The sequence below is a fragment of the Eschrichtius robustus genome, chromosome 7, assembly GCF_028021215.1.
Source record: "Eschrichtius robustus isolate mEscRob2 chromosome 7, mEscRob2.pri, whole genome shotgun sequence".
NCBI classification, from domain to species: domain Eukaryota; kingdom Metazoa; phylum Chordata; class Mammalia; order Artiodactyla; family Eschrichtiidae; genus Eschrichtius; species Eschrichtius robustus.
In genome coordinates, this window is record NC_090830.1 from 125411501 (window position 1) to 125437037 (window position 25537).

General features: G+C 51.1%; 1 protein-coding gene across 3 annotated transcripts in view; it reads right to left on the reverse strand.

The window, feature by feature from the left end:
- HSPA12A (heat shock protein family A (Hsp70) member 12A) overlaps positions 1 to 25537 on the reverse strand; it is a 168513-nt gene that overhangs the window by 5449 nt on the left and 137527 nt on the right. For all 3 annotated transcript variants that reach the window (XM_068548622.1, XM_068548623.1, XM_068548624.1), the window contains 7 exons: positions 21858 to 22044; positions 19573 to 19677; positions 13654 to 13770; positions 5724 to 5895; positions 2052 to 2138; positions 1370 to 1474; positions 388 to 646 (listed from right to left, as the gene is read on the reverse strand). In XM_068548622.1, coding sequence (XP_068404723.1) covers positions 388 to 646; positions 1370 to 1474; positions 2052 to 2138; positions 5724 to 5895; positions 13654 to 13770; positions 19573 to 19677; positions 21858 to 22044 — 1032 coding nt within the window. The remainder of the gene's footprint in view (positions 1 to 387; positions 647 to 1369; positions 1475 to 2051; positions 2139 to 5723; positions 5896 to 13653; positions 13771 to 19572; positions 19678 to 21857; positions 22045 to 25537) is intronic.

Genomic DNA, 25537 nt, shown 5'->3' on the forward strand with positions numbered 1-25537 from the left:
GAGCACCTACTACCTATGCATCAGGTTCTGTTGTAGACACTGGGGATAAAGCAGGGCCCCAAACAGACAAACTTCCCTGATTTCATACAGCTTATCTTTTTAGTGCGTAATCATAGCTGACACAGAGATAGTATTTTCCAGGTCTCAGGCATTGTGCTAAGCATATACGAATACATTTCATCCTCACAACAACCCTTCGAGGTAAGTGGAATTATCATGCCCATTTTCCAGATGAAAAAACTAAGGAACATAAAAGTTGAGTCACTTGCCCAAGGTCACACGGCAAGTGTGTAGGATTGGAACTCAAGAGTCCACACCACCTTCCTCCTCCCCATGAACAGAATCTACCCCCTAGACTGTCCTGAGCCAAACATGAGCCCAGCTCACTTGCTCTTCCTCAAGGCGTGCTCCACACTGTGCCCACGGAACTTCTTGTAGTAGTCAATGAAGGAGAAGGGCAGGGTGATGTTCAGCGGGTTAGTTCGGTCCGGGGCAGCTGCCCTTTTGCGAGACTCAAATGCAATCATTAAGTCAACCCAGGCCGCAGGACGCTTGATTTTGAATTGCTCAATAAAATCCTCTCCGAATATTTTACACAGAAGCTTTTCAAATTCATAATCTACTCCTAAAGATCCATAGGGTCCACCTGAGTCAAGAACAAAATGGGAGACCACTATGTTAAAAACGGTCAGAAATGGAATCCAGAGTCTGAGAAGCAGCCTAGCCTGGGTTCTGGGTTCTGCTCAAAGACAGCAGCACAGACTTGGACCCACTTAGCCAGCAGACCGCAGCTATGCGTTTTTACTTACACTTTAAAACCCTTAGGTTCTTCTCATTCCACATGGAGAAACTTTCCTACAGAAATCACTCGTCAACAATCTGTTTAAAATCAATTACATTTGAAATAAAATCAATACATTTAACTAACTAGGGGCATCATGGTATTCCCACCCAAGATATCCAAGGACAGTGTCTGGAAAACCAGCAGACCTCACTTAGTCCCTGTGATCTACTAATTACTCATCCCCACCCCACCAAGAAGAAGAGAATGTTCTTTGGTTTGATGATCTTGATCCAAGACCAGGCGTCCTGGGACCTCTCTAGAAAGCTTAACCAAATCACAGGTGACGATCATGGCCAGGATCTGAAACAGGCTCACTTTATGCCCAAACCCAAGTTATGGTGGTTTGTGTTTTAAAGGCCATTTAACTGCATTTTGCTCTCTGGTCTCACGCATCCATATCCTCTACTGCCTATAATTCCACATGCTGGTGGCACTGAAAGAATGAGATACTGAGAGAAATCTGAAATGAGTTAAACAACTCAGGTATGAGAAAATTAGCCATTTTTCTCATTTTCTCAGGCTTACCTGTTGCTTTGTACAGTTCTTTAAGGTGTCCCTCCGGTAACCGTATCTGATGGACTGTCACGTCTACGGTGCCACCGCCACTGTCCACTACCACATACTTGTCACCTGGTACGAAAACAGCCAACCTTTATATAGACCACTTGTCCATCATGTCCTGGAACAAGCTGGCAGGATGACTTGCTGTACCCAGCTAAGCGCCATCAACACTCATTAGTACAATAGTTTTGCTAATTAGCCACACAGTGAGTTATTCATGACTAAAGAGATGAGATAGTGTCTGCCCAGAAGTACCGGTTAGCATGGATGATGAACCCAAATGAGTGAATCTTTAGGACTAAAGCATTCAGGTCATGCGCTGCTGCATACCTGGCACGTGTGGACCACTTCCTACCAAGTTAATAGCACCATCAAATGACCTGCTGTTTAGCACAAGACTCACTCTGGAACTGGTGAGTTCCAATTCCTACTTTTCTTCTGAAGAACCTATATGGTTTTAGAACATGCAAAATGACAGCTTCAAAAAGAGCTCTCCCTGGGCGAGTGGTCTGTAAAACCAACTGACTTGGAACATTTTCCAAAAGTACAAAAGGAACAAATAGAAATGCATTTTTGCCAGCAGCGCCCCCCCCCCCCCACACACACACACAATCCAGCAGGGGCAAAGGACGTTTAAAGATGCTACCTTCCTCCAGCTCGGACCAGATTTCTCCTATGACATTCTCCACCAAAAAGGTCCGACTCTGCCGATTACGTCGTACATGTTCCTTAGCTAGTGGCCAACAGAAAGAAAATAACGACGGGTAAGAAAACATGAAAGAGCTGGCAGTCACCTGCAGTCAGTGGAGGTAAAAGAGCATGGGAGGTTTAGGAACAGAACATTTGGTGATACTTGATCAAAATGATTACATAAATACAACATAGGGAATGACAAAGGCAGCTCTTCCAGAGCAAGTGGCTATTTCCACCAGCCTTCATCTATTCATCTGCCTGGCAGCTTTGGCCAGTGCCCTGCTGAAAAGCTCACCCTGATGAGATTCCCTTCCTCCAGGGACACTTTCAGGGGAATGCGAATAAAATAGGCCAATTTCCTGGCTTTGCAGCCCCAGCGAGGAGGCTGTCTGCCAAGCAGCCTACAGTGTGCTTGGTTAAATAATTTCACATCAAGCAGCTTTGTCTGATACAAGGAATGCGGGGTATGTTTTCCTAATCTGGATCCTGGATAAACGGCCAGGAGCCCTTTCCAGACCCCGTTGAAGTCGACATGCTCTTCAGCCACAAGGTGGCGCTTCAGCCACAAGGCGGCACGGCTGAACCTAGAAAAGTCGGCGCCGCCTTTTTCCTGCACACCGCGGGGCAACCCGGGGGCGGCTCGGGGTACTCCGTGGCTGTGACTCGCATGGGTATTTCATCTCCCGCAGGCCTCCTGACAGCCCCGTGAGGCGGACAGGCACAAATCACATCGTCCTGTGTTCAGACGAGGAAACCAGGTCAGGGAGGTCAAGGGACTTGCAGTTCCCACGACTCTGTCTTGCAGCCTGAAATTAACCCTCAGACCACGGACCCCCCTCTGCCTTTGAGATTTAACAATTTAGAGTGAAGTCTGAAAAAGCAGAATACGAATGTTAAGAGGTGGGAAGGGTGCTGTGAGAGGGAGCCTGGGAGGCAGCAGAACACAGGCACGATGGGAATTTGGGCAAATCACGTGACGCCTCTCACAGGCAGAGCAGGGGCCAGCCCTCTGATTTATCCTCAGCACCCACTGTGCCACCAGGCGCACGGCAGGTGATAAGGAAGGCAAAGCACCAAGTATGAGACGGGGAACCCAACAAATGATCACTACAATGAACAATTTAGAGCAATCCTGGTTTTACGGACGAAGGCTCTGTCCACCGCTCTGCTGTCCCATCCCACAAGTGTCCCCTCGACCAATTTTTTAGTCCCCAAGCCCTACAAATCCAGCTGTTGCTGGTTATCCAGTAAAGAACCCTTGACCCTCCAGCCTCCTTCAGCAAGGAGCACAGTGTCTGCAAAACATCTTCTCTGGGGATTAGAATGGCAAACACCGGGCCGGCCTTAAGTTCCTCAGGCTCTGGTTTACAGCGGAGAGGCCAGCCCCCGATGAAAGAGTTCCCGTGGGCCTGGGAGGGATCTCCAAACTCAGGGCTTCTCTGCTGTTCCCAACATCAGCTCCAGATGAACTTATATTGCACACCTTGTAGTGGGCATTGGTTTTCTAAAACAATCTAGACGACTAACGAAATGGCATTCATAAAAAACGGCCTAGTGAGGCTAATAAAACATGTTCTGAGCTTCAAAAAATTATCTCATTTTTCGGGCAAATTAAGCCCAAGATTGTGAAAAATGTAGCCTTTTCTAATCTCATTAAGTCTTTTTGGAGTAAAATAATACCGACAGCAAACCCTGCAGTGCTGGGGGCAGAGTGCCAGCTCTGGTCTCCTCAGTGGTGGCCACTGGGCGTCCATCAGGGAGGAGCATCAGAGGGCAGAAAACAGCCAGGGGGTCTCAGGGTATTAATGCCATCCTGGGTATCCCGGATTAAGTGCTCTGCCAGGCCTCCGCACATAGCAAGCACCCCGTCCTTCCGGGAGACGGGTTCCCACCGTAAAGCAAGGCTGAGAGAGAACCCCTGTCTCACTGCCCCTCTGAGGGATGGTGGCCAACAATTTGAGGATTTCAAAAACCAAAGACACGCCTCTGAGCACAGGAAAAAACAGTAAATCCCACAAGGCACAGGACACAGACACAGGGCAGTGTGAGGGTAGGTAGGATATGTTAAAGGAAGGGAACCAAAAACTGAGCTCTTGGGGAAGGCAAGCATTCAAAAAAATTTCCCCCTCAAATGTGAATGTTATACTTAAGAAGTGTCAAGGAATGCTGTGTTGAATTAGCTAATTCTGACATGAGCTGCTGTTTATGAACAACTGAGTAAGAATCAGCGTATGAAATATACAGCCCAGTCAGTCACTCCTCTTTTTTCCAGTTACAACAATGAAGAAGGAAATTTAAATAACGGGATCATCTGGAGTATTTAAAACATGAATGCATTGGATTTAGTTAGCAGTGAGGCCAACCTTGGCATGCTGGGGAGGCCAAGCATTGTGAGAAAAAAGGCAAATCAAGCCCTCAGACTTAGAGGGAAGCCCGTTTCCATTCATTCTGGGTGAATCAGATCCAGGGTGCGAACACATGGCCCCAGCAGGCTGAGGCAGCAGCCTGGGGACAAGCGAACTTCTTGCCACTGTCTCGTGGCTGAGGCTCACAGACGCCTCCATCCTGGGTTAAAAATGCAGAGCAGTGGCTGCCGGGGCAGAGTCACCCTGTGAAGAGGAAGAGAGGCCTGTGTGGGCAGGAATGTGTGCCTGCGAAGGGTGAGCCTGGGCCCCAGCACCCCGGGCAGTGCAGAGACAGGCGTTGGGAAGAGGACCAAGAAAAGCTTGGGACCAACCGGTGACCGTCCTCACTGATGGCATCCCTCTCCTCCTGGGCCTGGGCCTTGCAGGGCAGGATGGAGATGGGCTTGGGCGATGGGGGGTTTTCTGTCCTCGGAGCCCTCACCCGGGCACAGAGCTCAGAGCCGGGGCGCACAGCGCCACCTCCCCAGCTCCCATCAGCTTCCACGCTCACTCACGTGGCTCTGAGTGATCCAGGGTGTCTGCAGACTCCGTGGCCCTGGACAGACCGACGGAGCCCTGCATTCCAGGGAAAACAGTCCTGAGGCACAAGATTGTGAGCAACTTGCATATAGTAAACATTAAAGAGAAAAAGGCCCTTAAAATGCCCATCCCGGGTCTCCATGGGCGGTGCTCCTTCCCACAGCTAAATGAGCATCAGTCCCTCAGGAAAAGTCAGCCCTTTCCATCTCTAGTGTCAACTCTCGCCAGGTTTATAGTTAAGACACATAATGAGCTCATCACACACGAAGCAGCCCCAATGAGTGAGTCAGCAATAAATCAACAGTCTTAACGGAGGAATTAATAACAAGCAAGTGGGATTAGATTAAGAATCAGTTAATAGAGAGGAGAGATTAAACACCTAGTAAAATGCAAGGCCGAGAGCCGCTCTCAGGCCACCCTTGGGTTCTTGGAGAGAGGTGTCCTCCCCTAAGGTACTTGGGTGGGTGACGAACTAGGGTAACCACTGCTGAGTTTACGGGGGTCCTTGGAGGGGCCAGGTAGGGGGGGCTGAGCACACAGATACTTAAGGGCCAACCTCCTCCAGAAGCATCTTGATTTCTCACGACCGCACTGAGTGCCTTCAAAACTCCAAGGCACAGAAACATGCAGGGGGCTGGAGGGAAGACAGCGGGGAGGGGGAGAGAGAGAGCAGGAGGTACCCTGTGCAAACCCAGCTCCTACTGTGTCACTGGAGCTGTACCCATTGACCGTGGCCTTGCTGCTCAGCTCAATCATCTGGTGCAACCGCAGCTTCCGGCAGTAGATGGAGGCCGCCTCGGGCTCCAAGGCAATGAAGAGTTGCTCCGAGTTCTCGGGGGAAGCCAGGCCTGCCTGGAAGACAGAAGGCAAGGCTGGGACCCCTCCAAGGACACCCACACAAGGAAGGGACACTCACACTCTGCTTGTTTGGGAAATTCCCTCCGCAGGCCTCTCCAGAGCCTAAAATCGGGGGTGATCGGGTGCTGGTCCCCAAGCCAGGTACCCAAACGTCACAGAGTGGGGAAAGAAAATGTACAAACGCCCTTGGGAAATTCCAGGCCCTGTGAGCCTCAGGGCCTCCTGCATTTGGGGCCTGCTTGGCCCAGAACTGAGAAGCACAAAGGGGCAAAGGACCGAAAACTTTGAAAACCACCACGGGATGGAAGGCCGATGGTCTGTTCCCGGTTCCAGGACTAAATGGTCTGACCGAATCGTAGCAAAGCCCAATCTTTGGTGGCCTAGGAAACAGAAGGGCCATCACTGGGCCTCAGCTATGCAAGCGTCTGAGTCTGTTGTGTGGGAATCTGACCTGTTATCTCTAGAGCACCAGGGGAGCTCCAGGAGAAAGCCCCCCCTGGAATCCCACAGAGTCCCCGTTTCCTAGCGTGCAGGGGGAAAGGCCACTGACAGTTATCTTATTCAAAGCCTCTATCCCTTTCACAGCAGAAATGCTTCTGCCCCGTGACGTCTGGCTTGTTCCCGTCACAGCCCCTCCAGGCTTCACGAAGGGCAGCCAGGAGGCTCTGGGACCAGCCTTCTGAGGGTGCTGAGAGACACAGCCCGGCCTGGCCTCTCACGGCCTTGACCCGGAGCACGAGATCTAGCTTGCTTGTTGAAGCTGCCCAAGCTCACGGCTTTCCTTGGTTGCCAGCACAATGGGAAACAAAACCTAGCTCCTTCTATCACCACTGTGTTTGCTGTCTTTGCTACCATTTCCGAGGAAAGCCGGGATGCGCCCTCGTGTGGCACCCACTTTGGAGAAGGCTCCCAGGTCCCCCCAGGCCCCGGGAGGTATAGACTCATCTCGTCAACCAGGGACAAAGGTCCGCCTAATGTCACACATGTACAATGACCCGGTGGGGAAAAGCTGGCCTAGAGTCACGGGCATGGGCGGAAGCTTAGGAGGGTCAATTATTGGGCAAAGAGGGGAGGGGAGTTCAGGTTAGAAATTAGAAATGCCTTTCGTCCAACCCCTTCACTTTATGAAGAAAGAAACCAAGGCTCAGAGAGGTAGGGCAACCAACTGTCCCGGTTTCCTGGGACACTGGCCTTTCAGTGCTAAACCCGGGACAGTCTTAGGCTCCAGGGTATCCCACAGAAGTGGCAGAGCAGCCCAGGCCCAGGTCTTGAGCCTTGCAGACCAGCTCTTTGATTGGTTCTCAGCTCTCCTACTCTTAGTAACTCCAGGTACTGGGGTAGGGCCCAGGCCTCTGTACTTTGACAAAACCCGTGGGTGCCCCTAATACTCCTCCTGAACTGGTTTGAAGGTACGCTCTCTACTCATTTACTCTGCGACAGTACTGCCTAGACCCGCTGTCATTCATTGTCCCTAATAACCACACCCCAAACGAACCAGTTAATTACGTCTTAACGAGATACCATCAGCCGGCAGGTGACTGAAAATCTCCACTTTGCCAAAACCTTGAATGCCTCACAAGGGCAGAACCCGTCTGGAAGACTGAATTACAAAACCAGATGGAACCGCACACGCCTACACCCTCCGCCAGGAACCCGCCTCCTACCTTCCTTCCTTGTACCCTTGGCTGAGGCCGACCACATGGGCAGCATCTGTGCCCATCAGCAGGGTGCCCAGGTCAAAGAGGCCAGGTCTGCCCTTAGCTTACACGGGTCAATAGGTTAGTGACACTGATGCGCGACAAGATTTCCCCATCCAAGGGAATAAAGGTGCCCCCCTCCCCCAACCTCGCTTTCTCATAGGGTCTCCTCAGGCAGCCTCAGCACAAAGGCAGACAAAGGTTAAAATGCCCGATGAAATAGGACATGGGTTACACGCGTCAGGTGCCACCAGGAACAGTGAAACCTCTGAACCTTTATCCCCAGGATCCCAGAAGAAGAAATCCAAAGGGACACCAGGAGGAGCCCCGTCTACAGAACGGCGCTCGCGGACTGGTTCTTCTATCCGCATGGGTTTGTACGTAAAGCCAAGGCCCTCCTAGAACAGAAGCTCACAGTCCCAGCTCCCACAACATGGGCTGAGGAAGAAGGAGAGACGTGTTACAAAGCAACAGTGGGCCCTGGATGTACAAGCCTCTCCTCCAAAGTTCAGGATGGAGGATAAACTGGGAGGAGGCTAGGGCGGGCAGAGCAGAGCGGTGCCCAGGACTCAGTGTGGAGGAAAGGCACGGGCTCTGCCCACTCAAAAGGCACATTCCTGTCATTGTGTCCCACTGGGAGGTCAACCAGCCAGGCAGCTCCCATGTGGCTGGTAAGAGCAACAGGGGCCTGGGCCCAGCGGGAATGGGGACGGCAGGGGACAAAGGAGAGCAGAAAATAGACGCCCTTATTCCCCTCCATGCCTTCCCAGAAATTCTGAGCAGGATCTCTAACTTAGATGTGAAACATCTATGTGGAAAATCACATCAAGAGGTCCAGAGGAGCGGAGAGCCTGGAGTAAGCAGGCTCTTCACTCAAGGGCGTCCGAGGGTACCTGGTGTGTGACTGAGACCACCCCCCCACCGGATGCTCCCACATCCTGAAGATGTGAAAAACAAGCAGGCTGACCTGAATCTGCCCCGAACAGCGTGGGCTGCACCCCTCGGGGAGCCTTTCACCTGTCCCTCCCCAGCTGGGCTGGCCTCAGCTCCACAGCAAAAGCTTTGACCTATTTCCACGGGGAGTTCCCCCACAGTACCCTGCTCAGGATGCAGACAGAAGCAGAGGTGAAGAGGACCCCAAACCAGAGAGGAGGGGAAAGGCAAGGTCAGTGGAGGCCCCGGCAGTGCCTGGAAGGCCCAGGACAAAGTAACCACACTCCTTTGCTTAAGCCAGCCCCCCTGTCCACTCCCCAGTGAGAGTGAGGGGCTGTGTCCCTACCAGCAAACTCTCATGGAGGCCACAGGGAGAGGTGAGGGGGAGGCAAAGGGAGGCAGCTGCCTCTGCACGGATTCCCAGTCACCAGGAGGCTTCCCAGAGCTGCTGGTGGGCTCCGAGAGAAGGAGGAAATGCGAAAGTCTCTGCCCGACTCTCAGAAACCCAGATGTCTTTATCTCTGAGCAGAAGAATCCAGTGCCCTGAAATGTAAGCTTTGTTTCCGCATGAAAACACTTGCCATCCTTCTCAGCAGAAGCCCTCTGGCCTGGCAGCTGGCAGGAGACCTGGGGGTCTTTTCCTGGGATCAGGCCAGGGTCAACTAGGGCAGGAGAGCTCTCTCTCCGCTTTCAATAGTTCTGCCTCTGGAGCTGGTATCTCAAGGCCACTGTTCCGTTCCAATGTGAGCTCCCCCTCTGCTCGGCCCCCGGCCCAGCACCTAGCATATTCTGCCCCCGACTATAGATCCATGCGGACCTGTCTAGCCTCTCCTGCAAGATGGTACATTTTCTAAGGGCAGCAGTCAGGTCTTCTTGCCCCGGAGCACACAGTAGGTGCTCAGAGGGCAGCTGCCGAATGAATGAATCACCCATCCCTCCAGCCAGCCTTTATTCTGCAATTTCTGGCCCTTCTCTTGAGAGCATTTCAAACATGACCTGAGGATTCTGCAATCAGAAAGCGTCTGAGCAAGGAGGTTGCTACCCCATTTGACTTCTCCACGACTCCGGGCCAGCAAGAGCTCCATCGTAGTAGTTTTTAGCGCTCTGCTTCCTGGTCACGAGCTCCACCTGAGAGGAGCGGGTGGGTGAGAAGACCGCACTCCGGGGAGGCCGAGGACGTGGGCAGTTACCACCTCGACCACTCTGCTCCTTGGACCCGCCGTCAGCCAGGAAAATCCGCCAGGGGCTGTGTCCACAGCCGAGAAAAACAGCCAGACCAGCGGAGTGCTCAGCTGGCCTGGTGTCAAACTGCAAAGAGCTACAGCTGCACGGCTTCTGAGTGTCATGGGGTTGGGTTTCTTTCCTGATGTGATTATTTTTCACTGCCGTTTGTTCAGAGAGGGAGGCAAACGCAAGCTGCAACTCCGTGTTAGAGGAGATCGTCGTACGTTGGGGAACATCATTTATTTAACAGGTTTCTGGAACCTACTAGAGTTACACATTTTAGGCAAAATGCCTCTAGAAATACACTGGACTACCTCCTATGCATGATGTGCTCAGGATGCAGTGGGACTATCATCTCCTCATTCTGGGTCTTTTCTGAGGGCCTCAGAAGAGGCTTCAGCTGTTCTTTCTGCCACCATCTTTTCACTGAATGCTCTTAAAGGGTCTAAAGCTGTCCCGAGGCTGTGGATTATAAAAGATGGAGACTTAACCCACTTTCTCAACAATCACTTGACATAAGAGGAGTTTTGGAAGTTTCACAGATGAAAACTGTCCCCATGTCAAGTGCTGGGCAGCCCTCACTGGCAGTGAATCTCAGTCCTCCAAGTGCAGGCCCCAGGCCCACCCCCTGCAGGCCTGCTTCTCCACGGGAGATGCTGCCCAGAGATTCATCTCCTGGCTCTGGTCCAGGCCTCTTCCTCCTCCACCAGGCCGGTGGGGGATGACGTTCAGCCTCCATGTGACTGTGCCATGAACTTGGGCTCGGGAGGGCTCCCATGAGCCCGGAAGGAGGCGCTACCTTTGCCACAGGCAAGCGGGGTGGACAGACCAGTTTCCCAGCTGCCCTGACGGAGAACCATCCCCCCTCCTCATCCTTCCTGTTCATCTGTCAGAAGCCAGGCCGACAGGCAGCACTTCAGGTGGAAGGGCTGGTGGGTGCTCTCAGATTTCAGAAGCTGGGCGGGCCAAGAACTGTGTTTTTGGCTCAGGTTCTGTATTTATCCGGTTTCTCCAGAGAAACAGAACCAGTAGGATGTATGTATATGTAGAAAGAGATTTGTTATAAGGAATTGGGCTTACACGATTATGGAGACTGTCAAATCCCAAGACCTCGGTCGGCAAGCTGGACAGCCAGGAGGGCCGATGGTATAATTCCCTTGCCGGCAGGCTCAAGACCCAGGAGGAGCTGATATTTCAGTTGGAGTCCAAAGGCAGGGGGAAAACAATGTTCCAGTCTGAAGGCAGGCAGGCAGGCAGACAGGAGGAATCCCCTCTTATTTTATCTAGGAAGGTTCAGCCTTTTGTTCTAGTCAGGCCTTCCACTGATTGAATGAGACCCACCCACCTTAGGGAGGGCAATCTGCTCTATTCAATCGATTTAAATGTTAATCTCATCCTAAAACACACTCACAGCAACACTCAGAATGATGTTTGACCAAATATCTGGGTATCCCTAGGCCCAGTCAGGTTGACACGTAAGAGTAACCATCACAGGTATGCATCTTTCTTACTCTGCATAATAAATGGGAGGTGAGGAGGGAGAGTTGGAGAGATGCTAATTTTGGAGAGTAGCGAGCTCCATTTCCATCTTGTCATGAAGACTCTCCCAGAAGACAGGCTAAAGAGGGTGCCCCTGATATGCCACCTGCCCCTTGCCTGAAGTACAAATGGCTTCAATGAACCACTTGGATGCAAGTGATTTGAGAGCAGGGCTCCTGTCCTATGACTCGAGCACCTACCACAGTCCTGACACAGGAGGCCCCGGCACAGGCTTGTTTAATGAATAAATGAATGAGTGAACAAAGAATGAATGAATGGTACCTGCCATCTTAAAATCCATCCAGTGACTGTAAACTGAACACAAGTATCAAATCAGAGCTACAAAGGGCCAAACATTAAGCTGCACAGACACTGCCCTGGACAAACGTTACCCGGCATGGAGAGGATAGGCAGATCCACAGGGTGTCTCTGGGCCTCAGGAAGCAAATTCCCCCATCCCCTCCATCCATGCTGGTCACCTGGGCCCTGCCCAGGAGCTGCTGGCCCTCCTACTGCCTGAGGTGCCAAAGCCCAGAGGACGCCACGCCCCCCTCAGCCTGGTTTCCCCCTTGGCCTCCCCAGTGTAAGGGCCCTCTCCCCACACTGGCCCCACCCGCTCAGAGAGGCAGTCCTTGAAGAGCCGGCCCAGGGCTCCATCAGCCCCGACAAATCTACAAGTCACCGCACCTCTTTCTTTTTCACGCTAAAAATAAGAACTGCCCCCTTTCCGGGTCACATGTTTGTTGCTGAAGTCTTCCCATGGGCTGGAAAATGAAAGTCAGAACCATGATTCTTGAGTATCCTTCCTGGGAAAATTCAGGATCCCGGGCTGTGTCTTAGCAGACAGCCATGTCCCAGTGTCCCATCTTTGGGTCTTTGGACACTGCCTGAAGGCTGACACCAAGGAAAAGCTCCCTGATGCCCAGGGATCCCATGGACAGTGAAACTGCATTTGTGTCTCTTCCTTTTTAAAGAAGTTGCCTCTTTCTGGAACTTCCACCTTCTTCCTTCATCCCTTTAAAAACAAATCTATTTTTGGCAAACACAAAGACTGAGCCAGATTCTCACGCTGAACAGAGGAAGGGGAGAGCAGAGGAGCCAGCCTGGGGCAGGGAAGGAAAGGAAGGGAATGGGAGAGTGCAGGGCGGGCGGGGGTGGAACACTGCCCTTCCTTGAACTCTACCTGCCGCCTGGCATAAAGCCTCAAGCGTCCAGGACAATTCCTGATGCCAAGGTGCCTGGGGCCATTTGACTGTGTTCAGAGATCAGTGTTGATTAGATGGGGGTTTTGAAAGGAAAGGTTTATATTTATACATGTGGCCACAGACTCAACATCAAAGGTGTGTCTCCAGGGAAAGGTGGCTCTCTCCTGAGAGGTGTGGCAGGGGACAAGGGGACATCTACGACCTTCGTGACTTTCCCCAGCCCACTCAGGTTGAAGGCTCTGAAAACTGATTCTCAGCACAGACGTGACCCAGGCCCCAGGGGTGGCTTTCATTTATTAACCCAGGGGACTAAGTACAACAGGGGCCAGCTCTGTCCCCAGGACCAGAACAGCAGGTCAGTACGGCCAGCCATTCTTGCCATGAAGTCAGACACTCATGGAAGCCCCGTCGTGGCACAGGTTGTCCGCAAACAATGTGAGGGTTGGAAGCTATGAGGGTTTTGGCACCAGTGGTGCCCTCTGCACCCAAGAGGGATGGGCTGGCCGTTGACGCTGGAATGCTCTGTCTCCATGGCGCCATGTTGGCTGGCACGCTCCCTAACTGTACCACAGCCCTCACCCAGCGGTGGGTGTCCTCCACCAGGCAGGTCCAGCAGCCCTCTCCCCTGTCTGGGGCACCCATACATGCCGTGCTCCTGTGTTGCTCCTAAGATGAACCGTGCAGAGGACAATCGTACTTCCTTTATTTCCCAGCTGCATATGTGCAGCTTTTCAGCCTCCACCAGGCTGATGTGCCTGGCTCATGGCCATTGGCCTTGTCTTTATTTCTTCCTTGTTCAAATATTCTTGTTCCCCAAGACTTTTCCTTGAGGGTCTCACTTCCACTTGCCCACAGAGAAATATCTCTGAACCTCAGTTTGCAATCCTAGCCCCAAGGAACCTACAGGGGCAACAAGACCTGGAAATGAATAAAGTCAGAAGGAAAACTGAGCCCAGCCCCTCCCCTTGTCCGTCTGACCCCCGCTGCTCCCCCAGGAGGAAGCTGAGGAATGGGAAGGCTCCTGGCCCCCCGCCTGTGGGAGACCCCTCGCTGCCTCCCCAGGGAGGCCTGTGAATGCTGGGGGACCCTGGAGTGGGGTGACAGCCACCGCCAGGTGCATCTTGGGCCCTGCCCGCCCCCAGCCCCGCACTTACCTGGTAGGCAGCTTGTCTCATGAACTGCTTGGCGGGCTGTTTCCAGATGGCAGGCACTGTGATAACCCATCTGACATCAGAGTTCTCGAACTCTGAACCAGTCTGATCGCTCAGCTCCTAAAGCCAAGGAAAATGCAGCAGGTCAAGTGGACAGAGCTGGTCCTCCTGTGGCTTTGCTGAAAATCCAGGCTTCCTGGCCGTGAACTCTCGGGGCATCTATTCCGCGGCCCCCCGAACTTATCAGCGTCAGGAACAAGAGTCTGTTTTCTGAATATACAGCAAACAGGGAGCTCCCAGCTCCTTCCATTCCCTGGATGTGGCTGCAGGTGGGAGACGGGCTGATCTGAGGCCTTTGGCCACTTCCTAGTCATGTGACTTAGGGCAAGTGACAACCTCTCAGGCCTCAGCTTCCTTATCTGTGCAGTAGGGATAATAATAAGCTCATACAGTTATTGGGAGGATTGATCATTTCCTGAGAGCTACACTTCCTGACAGCTTGCTCCAGTGTCAGCCTTGCTAAGCCCTTTCCATACCTCAACCGCATTAATCCACTTGAGAATCCTGTTAGGAAGAGATTAGCACTGCCCCTCTTCTACAGGTGGCAAACTAAGGCCTAGATACGGTCGGTATCTTTGTGATGATTGCCCAGCTAGAAAGTAGCAGAGCCAAAGTTTGGACCCAGACGCAGGTCTATCTTGACTTGAAAGGCCAAGGTCTTAACTAAATTGTTACTTTTGGTCTCCTATCTGAACAGTGCCTGGCCCGCAGGAATGCTTAACGACCGGCAGCATTTGTTATCAGAGTTGTCACTGTCACCCACCTTACTGCAGGCCCAGCACATCAGTGGAGTTTTCCTGGCAGGATGGGAAGGGTAGGAACAACACGACCTAAGCAAGAACCGTGCTGCCCTTGACTTTCAGTTAATGTAAAACCTATCTACAAAACAGAAACAGATTCACAGACACAGAGCTCAGACTTGTGGTTGCCAAGGGCGGAGGGATGGGGAGGTGGGGGAGGGAGAGGGATGGACTGGGAGTTTGGGGTTGGTAAATGCAAACTATTGCATTTAGAATGGATAAACAACAAGGTCCTACTGTACACGCAATCTCCTGGAAAAAGGAAAAGAATATTTAAAAAAAAGAATGTCTATATGTGTATAGCTGAGTCACTTTGCTGTACAGCAGAGATGGGCACAACATTGTAAATCAACTCTTCTTCAAAAAACAGAAAATCAGTGGGACCCATGTAGATAAACAGGACGGGTGGAAGCATCAGAGGTTTCCACCAGGCCCAGGTAGACAAAATATGTCTCTAGAATAGCTCTCAGACTCAGTATTCCCGCCGGTAAAATGGGAAGAATAACACTAACCCACAGCATTACTGGCAAGATTAAATGCGAACACACAGGGAACATCCGGCCCAGAGAAGACCTCTGACTGATGCTTGTTCCTCCCTTCTCCTCCCCTCCAGTTGCCACATTCACCAGACAAATCTGAAATCAAACCTAAACACACACTAATGTGCTTCTGCATCAAAGTCCGCTCTGGGGACATGTTTCAGAAGATTAATAGGCTGGTGATTTTTTTCCTGATGGGTATCTCATTTTCTCTATTGTTTCACATAGTTATCTTGGGGCTGACCCACCCTCTCACTGAACTAACTTCCTCTTTGATCAGTAATTTTTTTTTCCCTTTTAAAAAAAACTTTTCATTTTTCATTGTGAGAAAATACACGTAACATAAAATTCACCATCTTAACCATTTTTAAGTATGTGGTTCAGTACATTCACTAAACTTCTTTTTAGTAAACATGTTTTTAAAAACATCTCTGCTTTAGACCAACGTGAAACAACCTTCTTTTTTTTTTAAATTGAGGCATAACTGATTTACAATGTTGTGTAAATTGCTGGTGTACAGCAAAGCGATTCAGATAGATATATATAGATACATATATATAGATATATATATGAATGAATATATATATAGATATATATATGAACATATATATATATATATGTTCTTTTTCAGATTCTTTTCCATTATAGGTTATTACGAGATATCGAATATAGCTCCCTGTGCTATACAGTAGGTCCTTGTTGTTTACTTATTTCATATATAGTACTGTCAAACTCCTAATTTAAATCCCAAACTCCTAATTTATCCCTCCCCACCCCTTTCCCCTTTGGTAACCATAAGTTTGTTTTCTATGTCTGTGGGTCTATTTCTATTTTATATATAAGTTCATTTGTATCATTTTTTTAGATTCCACATATAAATGACATATGATATTTGTCTTTCTCTGTCTCACTTACTTCACTTAGTGTGATAATCTCTAGGTCCATCCACGTTGCTCCAAATGACCTTATTTCATTCTTTTTAATGGCTAATATTCCATTGTGTATATGTACCACATCTTCTTTATCCATTCGTCTGTCGATGGACATTTAGGTTACGTCCACGTCTTTGCTATTGTACATAGTGCTGCTATGAACACTAGGGTGCAGGTATCTTTTTGAATTTGCATGTATCTTTTCATCTTTTCCGGATATTTGTCCAGGCGTGGGATTGCTGGTGAAAGAGCCATTTTTTGTTTGTGCTTATTTTCGTTTTTTTAATCATGTTTTATTTCCTTGCAGGTCTGCACTGGGCTTTCAAAGCAGGTGAGCTTGTGACGGGTTGGGAGGGCTTCTAAGCGTGGTGCCTATAACCATCCAGGCTACTTTAAACTCTTTAAACAGGAAAAGGGCTCAAAGATGAGTGATGGGCTTCCCTGGCCGTATGGAAAGTCGTCTGATGAACTGTTTGTTCGCCAGCGGGTGGAGATCAGCTTGGAAGGGAAGGGACCTGGCACTGACTGAGCATCTCACGTCAGGCACTTTCACTGACTGTCCCTCGTGAATAGTGAGACCGCTCCAGGGACGTGACTTCTGAGATATTCTGCTTGAGCTTATTCTGGTCCAACATGCAGTAGTCCCCCTCCGCACTGAGCCCACCTGCCCCTCAAACACCAGCCGGCCCCTGACGCAGGGCCTAGTTCCTACACACCTCCTCAAACAGCTCTTCTGCACGCAATTTCTTTACAACGTGTTCCCTGCTCGGAGAAGGTTCCGGAAGCTTCTGGCTGAGCCGACAGGTCCACAACCACCCACCCACCCACGCTCGCGCCTGACCTCTGCCCCCTCCACCTCCTCCCTCCCTTGAGAGATGGTCTGTTCACACCTTTCTTCTTGGCCAACTTGAAACACACTCCAGTGTCGTGGACGTTCTCAAGTTCTACATTTTCCCTGAGCCCCCATGGCTGCTCCTCTTATTCCGGAGGCCCCCACCTCCCTCGGTGCCTTCATCTTTCTCCAGGCGCTGAGCCCATCCCTCTGAGATCCTTCTCTTCAGGCCGACGGAGGTCCACCTCCTCTCCTGCTTCGCTGTCTCCTGGACCAATGGCGGCTTCCGTTCCGCAGGTCCGCGCCGGCCTTACTGCTCCTGCCTCTGGCTGGTCACCACCTTCTTCCTGAAGCGAACCCAGCCCATCTCCCTCCCACTTCCTTCCTTAGAATCCTCTCCCCACCACTTTTCATAGAAGAATTTTTTCCCAGGAACCACTCCCTCCCTCCACCCCACCGCCTTTATCTCCCTGGTTTTCATGTTCCTCAAATGACCCCGCAGTTGGAGTCTCAGCCTCGCCCTCAGCCCTCGGACAGACCTGCTTCAGGATCTGAGTGAGCTGCTAACATATCACTCTCCTCCACCTGCAGGCCCTCGGCACCACGTGGTCTCCCCTCCTCTAACGCTATCCTTGTGGCCATGGCAACCCCTGCGAGAAATCCTTTGAGGGCTCCCCACGACCCAGGAAGAATTCCTTCGTCTGGCCTTCGAGGCTTCACAACGATCTCGTCCGGAGCTCGCTGTTCCTGTTCTCTCTGCAGCCTTGCCCTTCGCCTGCTCCAAACTGCCTGCTTCCCACAGCGGTTTGCTATGTTTTCTTTCCCCTGAGCTGTGCCTGGGCCGTTCCACCAGCGCAGAACACCCGCCCTTCCAGCTGCTGCCTGTCAGAGGCCCGCAATCTCTCTCCTCCGGGGAGGATTCCCTGCTGCTGCCCTTGGGCAGAACCTCTGCCTTCACCGAACACTCAACACCCACGGTTACCCCCTCACGACACCCACCCATCGACTGGGTTTGTTTCCACGTGGCCAGAACTTGCATAGCACCTGGCTCACAAAAAGTACTCAAAACAAGAGGTACTTGAATGGATGAAAGCAGTGTTACGACCTCACTTCTTTGGCTCCCTCTAGCCCTATTTCTAGAATTCTATTCTACTCTATTTCTAGAATTCACTAAATTTCTTCTAGCGATCACATAATACCAAATGCTTCTGAAGTTCCCAGTTCTTTTTGGATAGAGTTCAATACACGAGGCTCTTGAATCATCTGATCTACACCCACTCATCACCATGCTTATGGGAGGGGACACTGAGTGGATGGCTATATTCCATTTGGAAATTAGCCATTTTCTTAATTCTGGGCCATCACTGAACAAACCTTTGCAAGGGCAAACCAAGGGGGCTTATTCACCTGGTCAGCTTCTTCCATGGGGTCTGGGGTGGGGGGCATGGAGGAGAGGGGGGACAGCAGCAACTATTTACCAAGTAAATAGTTGCTGAGCCCCCAGGGAGGCATTTAACATCTAATATTTCACTTACTATCAAACGACCCATGAGGCACAGTTACCTGCCCCCCTTTTCATGTTAGGAACGTGGGTACCAGAGAGAACGAGCACCTCGCCCAAGATCGCACAGCTGCTGCATGTGTCTCCTGCCTTTCTTTCTTTTGTTTGTTTTACTGAGGTATAATTGACATACCGTGAAATTCACCTTTTTAAAGTGCACAGTTTGGGACTTCCCTGGTGGTGCAGTGGACACGGGTTCACGGCCAACGCAGGGGACGCAGGTTCGATCCCTGGTCCAGGAAGATCCCACGTGCTGCAGAGCAACTAAGCCCGTGCGCCGAGACTACTGAGCTTGCGCTCTAGAGCCCGCGAGCCACAACTACTGAAGCCCTTGTGCCACAACTACTGAAGCCCACGTGCCTAGAGCCCGTGCTCCGCGACAAGAGAAGCCACTGCAATGAGAAGCCCACACACCACAACGAAGAGTAGCCCCCGCTCGCCGCAACTAGAGAAAGCCCGCGCATAGCAACGAAGACCCAACGCAGCCAAAAAAATAAAATACAAAAGTGCACAATTCAGTGGGTTTTAGTATATTCACGAGGTTGTGTAACCACCCCCGCTATCTAACTTCATCACCCCCCTAAAGAAACCCATAACCCCTGGCAGTCACTCCTCTGTCACTCCCCCAGCCTCTGGCAACCACTAGTCTACTTTCTGTCTCTATGGATTTGCCTCTTCTGAACACTTCCTACAAATGGAATCATACAGTATGTGGCCTTTTGTATCTGGCTTCTTTCACTTAGCATAATGTTTTCAAGGTCCATCCATGCCATAGCAGGTGTCAGTACTTCATTCCTTTTTAAGGCTGAATAATATTGCAGTGTATGGGTGAATCCCATTTAGTTAACCATTCATCCACTGATGGACATTGGGGTTGTTTCTGCTTTTTGGTTATTATGAATAGTGCTGCTAGAAACATTCATGTACAAGTCTTTGTGTTAACATATGCTTTCGTTTCTCTTGGTACATACCTAGGCTTGGAACCGCTGGGCAGACAGTCACTCCGTGTTTAACCTTTTGAGGAACTGCCAGGCCGTTTTCCACAGCAGCTGCACCATTTTCTCTTCCCACCAGCAGTGCACAAGGGCACATCCTGCTTTCTGAATACAAAGTCCACATTCTCTCCCCCGAGGCTGTCCCTGCTCCCCTAGCTGGCAGGTGCCCCCTACCCCCGGCACAGGCTCTGGCATGTACCCACCTTCAGTGCCTGTTCCTTAAAGTACTGCAGGGCATAAGCAAAGATTTCAAGGGCTTTGATTTTCTTGCCATTTGCTGCCGTCAGGTCTGTATCCATGGTGAGGTCCTAGAGCCAGGACAGGAATGAAATAGTAAGAAGAAGGAGAGACATGCCTTTTGGCTTTAAGCACTGTCACTTGGAGACCTGGGGAACCCAGCGAACCATGTTTGTGTTTCCTGGTGTTTGAGGGGCAGACTAGGATGGCACGTCCCCCAGGACAGGGCTGGCAGCAAAGTCCCCTTACTGTGTAGGTGGCCCTGGCTGCTCCCCTCAGCCCCCACCTCCACTGCTCCCTCCCTCCCTCCCTCCCTCCCTCTTTTCCTCTCTCCTCTGGATCCTCTGGGGGCAGAGGTTTCAGGGCAGCAACAGGGCCCAGGAAGAAAAAAAAAAAGGCAGCAGACGCCACTCCCGATGCAATTTACATACTATTTCCACATGACACACATGGTCACCCTTGGGAGCCCCCCTAATGGAAGCCTAGATAATCATACCAAATCGCTGACGTGCACGGTGCTAAACAGACACGAAGCTTTCACTACCCGATGAGCTGCCAACCAAGTCACAAAAATAGAAGAGCTCCTATTTTAAGGCTTGTGCTGCCTAATCCACTGGGAGCCCAGCATCATTGCCATTGCCTTCCTTCCTCTGCCAGAAGCTACAGCAGTTGCTGACTGCAGTCCTTGGGTGTAAGATGCTCCGTGAGATGCCGGATGGACTGCGGTCATTAAAAAATGATGAAAATAGTCCCCAGAGGGTGGGAATGGGCAGAGAGGGGAGCAAACATCAGGAGGAAACCCCCAAGTTTCCTGGAACCGGAAGACGCATTACCACCAGGGAAAAAAATCAGTGCGGTCTCTGGATTGATCCAGGCTGGGTAATTAGTCTTTGCCTTTGGAGTGTGAAGGGGTGTCAAGCAGCTAAACCGGCCTTGTGGGGCCTGCCCACCATCCTGACCCCTCCACACATGCTCACTCCTCCCACAGCTGGGGCTCAGCAAAGACACCCCAGCTTTGGGGTGTGGCTCCCAGGCGGCTTCCAGCCATCAGGAAGCCACAGGCTTGGAACTGAAAAATTCAAATCGAAAAAATTCCTGGGCTTCCACCTGCAGGAGATTCCTGTTGGGCACTGAATTCCATCAGGTGAAATAGGAAGGATGCATATTGAGCCGAAGTCAGTGTGCTTCAGAGAGAGGTACACACACGGATGAGCACCGAACCCTGGAAGGCAGGGTGCCGGCTGCAGGGTTTCCCAGTGACATTTGTTTTGTCGTCTACAAACACTTAACAAGCAGACATATGAAAGCAATAAATAATAGGAGCTAGCAATTGACTTTAACTAACTAAGGACCGACCGGCATGGTTCTAAGAGCTTTGTGTATTTTGATTCCTTTAATCCTTACAACATCCCCATAAGAAAAGCACTCTCCATGTCTCCATTTCACAGATAAGGTAAAGCAAGGCAAGGAGAGTCTAAGTGACTTGGATTAAGTATCTCAAAGGTGTCAGAGGCGGGATTTAAACCCAGGCCATCTGGCCTCAGGGTCTGTGGTCTTAAACACTATCACCATCCTGCATCTCTAAGTACTGAGAGTTAAGAAAAATTTAAGGGATAAAATGCTTAAATTGAAAAAATTCTATCCTATGGCCCAACATTTCAATGAAGCTTGGGGGAGGGCGCTAAACAACTTGGCCATCTTACAAAACCCTGGCAAGTTGGAAGCAGAACTACTTGAGGCGTTGGGCCTCCAATTATTGGGCGCTTGATTTCCTGAGCTACCTCCTTCCCCACATAGAAGGTTAATGAGCCAGTTGTTGCTGGTTGTTACTTCCAAACTGGTTAGTTATAACCACTACCCTGAGCCCCCAAAATGCTCCCTCGTTCCCGAGTCCTTCCTTCAGGATTCCTTGATCTCCCAACAATCCTGCAGGTGAAGGGGGAGCTCCTGGCACAGCAGGGGCTCCCAGCCCCCTATGCCGGTGCTCCATCCAGCCAGGTCTCTCTGACTGGTCAATTTCCAAAGCAAACAACTTGCTAAACATTCTGAATATCTCCCTGCCCATGTGTAGGTCAGAAAGTGCTGTGTGTTCCACAAAAGTGTTGTGTGCTCCAGGTTGTTTCTAAAATCAAGGTGAATGGACATTCATTTCTGCTTGGGAGAAACCTGAGGGCCCCCAAGGTCTGGAAAGGCTGGAGGAACCTCGGCTCTCCAATGCGGAGGACTTGGGGCCAGGGAGAGGCTGGCTTACCCCGGTGGTGTGCAGCTTCATCTTGAACTTCTCCAGGTACAGCCACTGCTTGGCCTCACTGGGATCCAGGTCGTGGTAAAAGTCCCTGGCGGCATACCCGAAACTGTGGAACTTCCTCTCTGGAGTCAACAAGATGGTGGTCGGAGTCTTCTGGTTGGACACCCCAGGGTCGCCTCCTTCCCATCGCCTGTCCCCAAGGAAAGGCAGAGGTCATGGGCCTTCTTGCGTAATCCCAGTGCAGGCAGCACTGATGTGAGCACCTACTGTGTGCATGGCTGTTACAGATGTGAGTGCCCATGGTGGCTGCCAAAGGCACCCTCTGGTTGAGCTGGTTGAGTAGTGACTAGAGACACAGCTTCAGTTAATAAGAAAAACGAAAGGGACAAGTGCCAGGTTCTTGCTCAGTAACAAAGTCTGCTTCATCCTTTCAGCGTTTACTGAGCATCTACTGTGTGCCAGCTGCTAGCGACACAGAGATGAAACATTTATGTCTCTGCCTTCAAATAACTCACAACCTAGTAGGTAATGGTTTTTTTTTTTTTGTTTGCTTGGCTTGGGTTTTGGTTCTTTAATTTGCAAGCACTCAATAGCAGATGGAGAGCTGGTTTGCATCCTCTTTGAAACAGGTAGGGTATAAACGAACACATAAATACCTGCCTCATCAGATGGAAATGAGGGACCCAGGGAACTGTCCCAGAGGGGTCAGAGGAGACAGAGGTGCCAGAGATGGGGCCTTGGAAAGAAGGCAGGGCTCAGGAGAGACTTGATGCTGAAGGAGGGAAGGACACTGCAGGCTGCTCTGAGGTGGGCAAGCTAAGTGACTGTGTAGGTTGGAGAAAGCGTGTAAATGAGAAGAGTGATTGTGTACATGTGTGAAAAACGAGATTGGGAAGGTGGTAGGAACCAGGCTGAAGAGAACCCTGAGGAGTGAGAGATTTAATCAGTGAGTAACAGGGAAGCACTAAAGGTTTTAGAGCAGGGGCAGGACAGAATCAGAGCTACTGTTGACCGGAGCGAACTGGACTAAAGGGCGGGAGATGGGGAGCCAGGAGGCTGAGCAGGAGACTCCGGCCTCGAGGTGAGGGAGCTCGTACAGGGGTACAGAGCCCCGGGAAGAGAGAGAGGGGATGCCGGGCGGGGGGCGCTGTCCAGGGGAGAACCGAGCCAAATGGCCCCGGTGGTGAGCAGGTGCAAGGAGCCCCAGAGGTTTCAAGCACGGGAGCCTGGAGGAGAGAGCGCCCCTCACAGATGCCAGCAGCCCTGGCCAGGAAGGAGGCAGGAGGAAACGTGGAGAGCTTGATTTGAACGTTCTGGCATCGAACTCCCAGGAGGGGCTTGAAGATACAAGCCTGGGGTCCAGGAAGGGATCTAGGCAGGAAACAGACCTGGGAACCCCCATACGGGGGGGACAGTCACAGCAACAAGGTGGACGAGAGTGCTGATGGGAACCGTGAGGAGGGAAGGAACCATATCCTGCACATCTATATGCTGAACAGGACCCAGAAGCGGGGAGGGGAGGATACAGACAGACAGGCAGGCAGATGCAATGGGATTACATCCTGGAACTGACAGGAGGGGCCATGGAGCAATCAGAGGGTAGGCTGAGCCCCAGCAAAGCTTTCCTTCTCACAGATGGAAGGAAGGAGAAAAGTAAAGAGAGTGGATGCTTCTCCCTCCTTTGGGGCCACGGCAGAGAAGCCCCGGCTGCCAAGAGGCCAGGGTGCTCTCTCCTCTACCAGGTCCTGGCCCAGCAGCTGGCTCTGGTCCTGCCACTAGCCACACGACCCCTACGAGCAGCCCCTGATGGAGACACACGCCCGAGGGGAAGCGCACCTCTCGCCCTGGCCTGCCCTCCTGCGGAGGTGGCTGTGCTCCTGGCTGGGCTCTCACCGGCCCCTGACATCACGGTCCAGATGGAGAGCCAACCTCCACCTAGATTTGCCACACAGATGAGGCTGGAGTCATCCCTGGCCGGTTTCCCAGTCAAGCCCCATCAGGATGCAGGCTTCTACCCAGGGAGCCAAAGTCCCCATGGTGACCCCATTGAGATGCAGGGATGATCACCAGCCCAGGCAGACACTGGCCTGGCGCCTGGGCCAGGGGTGCGCTCCACACAACCTTTCAGAAATGGATTTCCCATTACGATTCACACTGACATTTTCAGTAGGTAATGGACTTCCTGAGTTTTTGCCCTTCAAATTTTTAATTCTTCATTCCTATTTAAATACAAAAACTTAAACTTTCTCATTCATAACTCTGTCAGTCTGGATCATGGTTATGTTAATATGTTCTGACTGAAATAAAATTCAGGTAGAGCCTCCCTCCAAAAATCTCTACGATAACTAGGATAATGTCCCTAGAGACCCTGAACTCTGTGGATGCTTTGTGAGAATTCCTCCCCAGCAAGTTCAAAGTTATTTTTGCTCTTTTCTTTTTTTTCAGTTTTCATTGTCTGACTATCCCTTTGAAATAACATTTCTTAAAACAACTAGAAGCTGATAAATGTTGATTCTAGCTTTTAATACAGAGCTCTTGTCTTCCCGAGGTTCCCACCTCGGGGGATAGCAGAGCGGACCCTCACAGCATCTGTCCCACTAACCCGAGGCAGAATCTTGGTGGTGACTGAACACCGAAGCCTATGCTGCAATCAGGGCTCTCTACTAGAACTGGCTTTTTGTTATTTCCTGATGAGACGACACCCACGGGTCTCTGAAGCATCTTAGGACATCCAGTTTTCCAGAGGAAAGGCAGGGCCTAAATCAAGAGTGGGGTAAGGATCACTTTTATCATGACTTATGTTTTAAACAGCACTCTCTATAAAAAATGCATAAGATCTTATTCTGGGAGTGATAACTAAATTCCACAGTTACCAGCTGAAGGAATTGCAAAGCCCATCACAATGTATCTTCAGAGCCATCCTTGGATTTGGAAAACCAGGGTGATAAATCCCTGCTTCCCAAAGCTTTGAGTGTCCACAGACTGCAAGAAGGCGTGAGCCAGTCTGGGGGAGCAGGCACTGGTGCCAGGATAGACCAGGGTCCTCGCAGACAGCTGATCACACGTGGATGGGCTGGACGCCAGGGCTGCTGTGTGCATGAGTGCGGGGGCGGGGGGTGGGTAGTGGCCCAGGAGACCCAGGGCAGCTTCAGGGTGAAGTTGGCTGAAATTCACCCCGCTCTGCTTTTTCTCAGGCATGGTGCTTTCCACTTCTGGTTTCTGTCATCTCATGACTTCACCTGAAAGAACTAGCACCTTCCCTGCTTACATTTTACTACGTGCTAAGTGCTTGATATGAAATCTCGTTACATTTGCACACACACTCTGCCAAGCAGGTACTGCCATTATCCCCATTTCACAGATGAGGAAACAGAGCTTTAGAAGGTTCAGCAATTGCCTAAGGTCACACAGTGGTGAGTGGAGGCCTGGATCTCTCCTCCATCACCAGCACCTTATAAGTCAGCACCTCTTGCCCAGGCTGCACGCTGGAATCACCTGGTTTCAAACATACTGTCCAGGTCCTTCCCCAAACCAAGTCAGAATTAAAGCAACACATTTACAGACCAGGAACCTGGAGCCCAGAGATCAGAAGTGGCTTGCCCGAAGTGGCACGGTGAGTTTGGGCCAAGCGGGGCCAGAATCCAGGACCCACTGACTACGTACCATTCACCTGCTCACTGTAC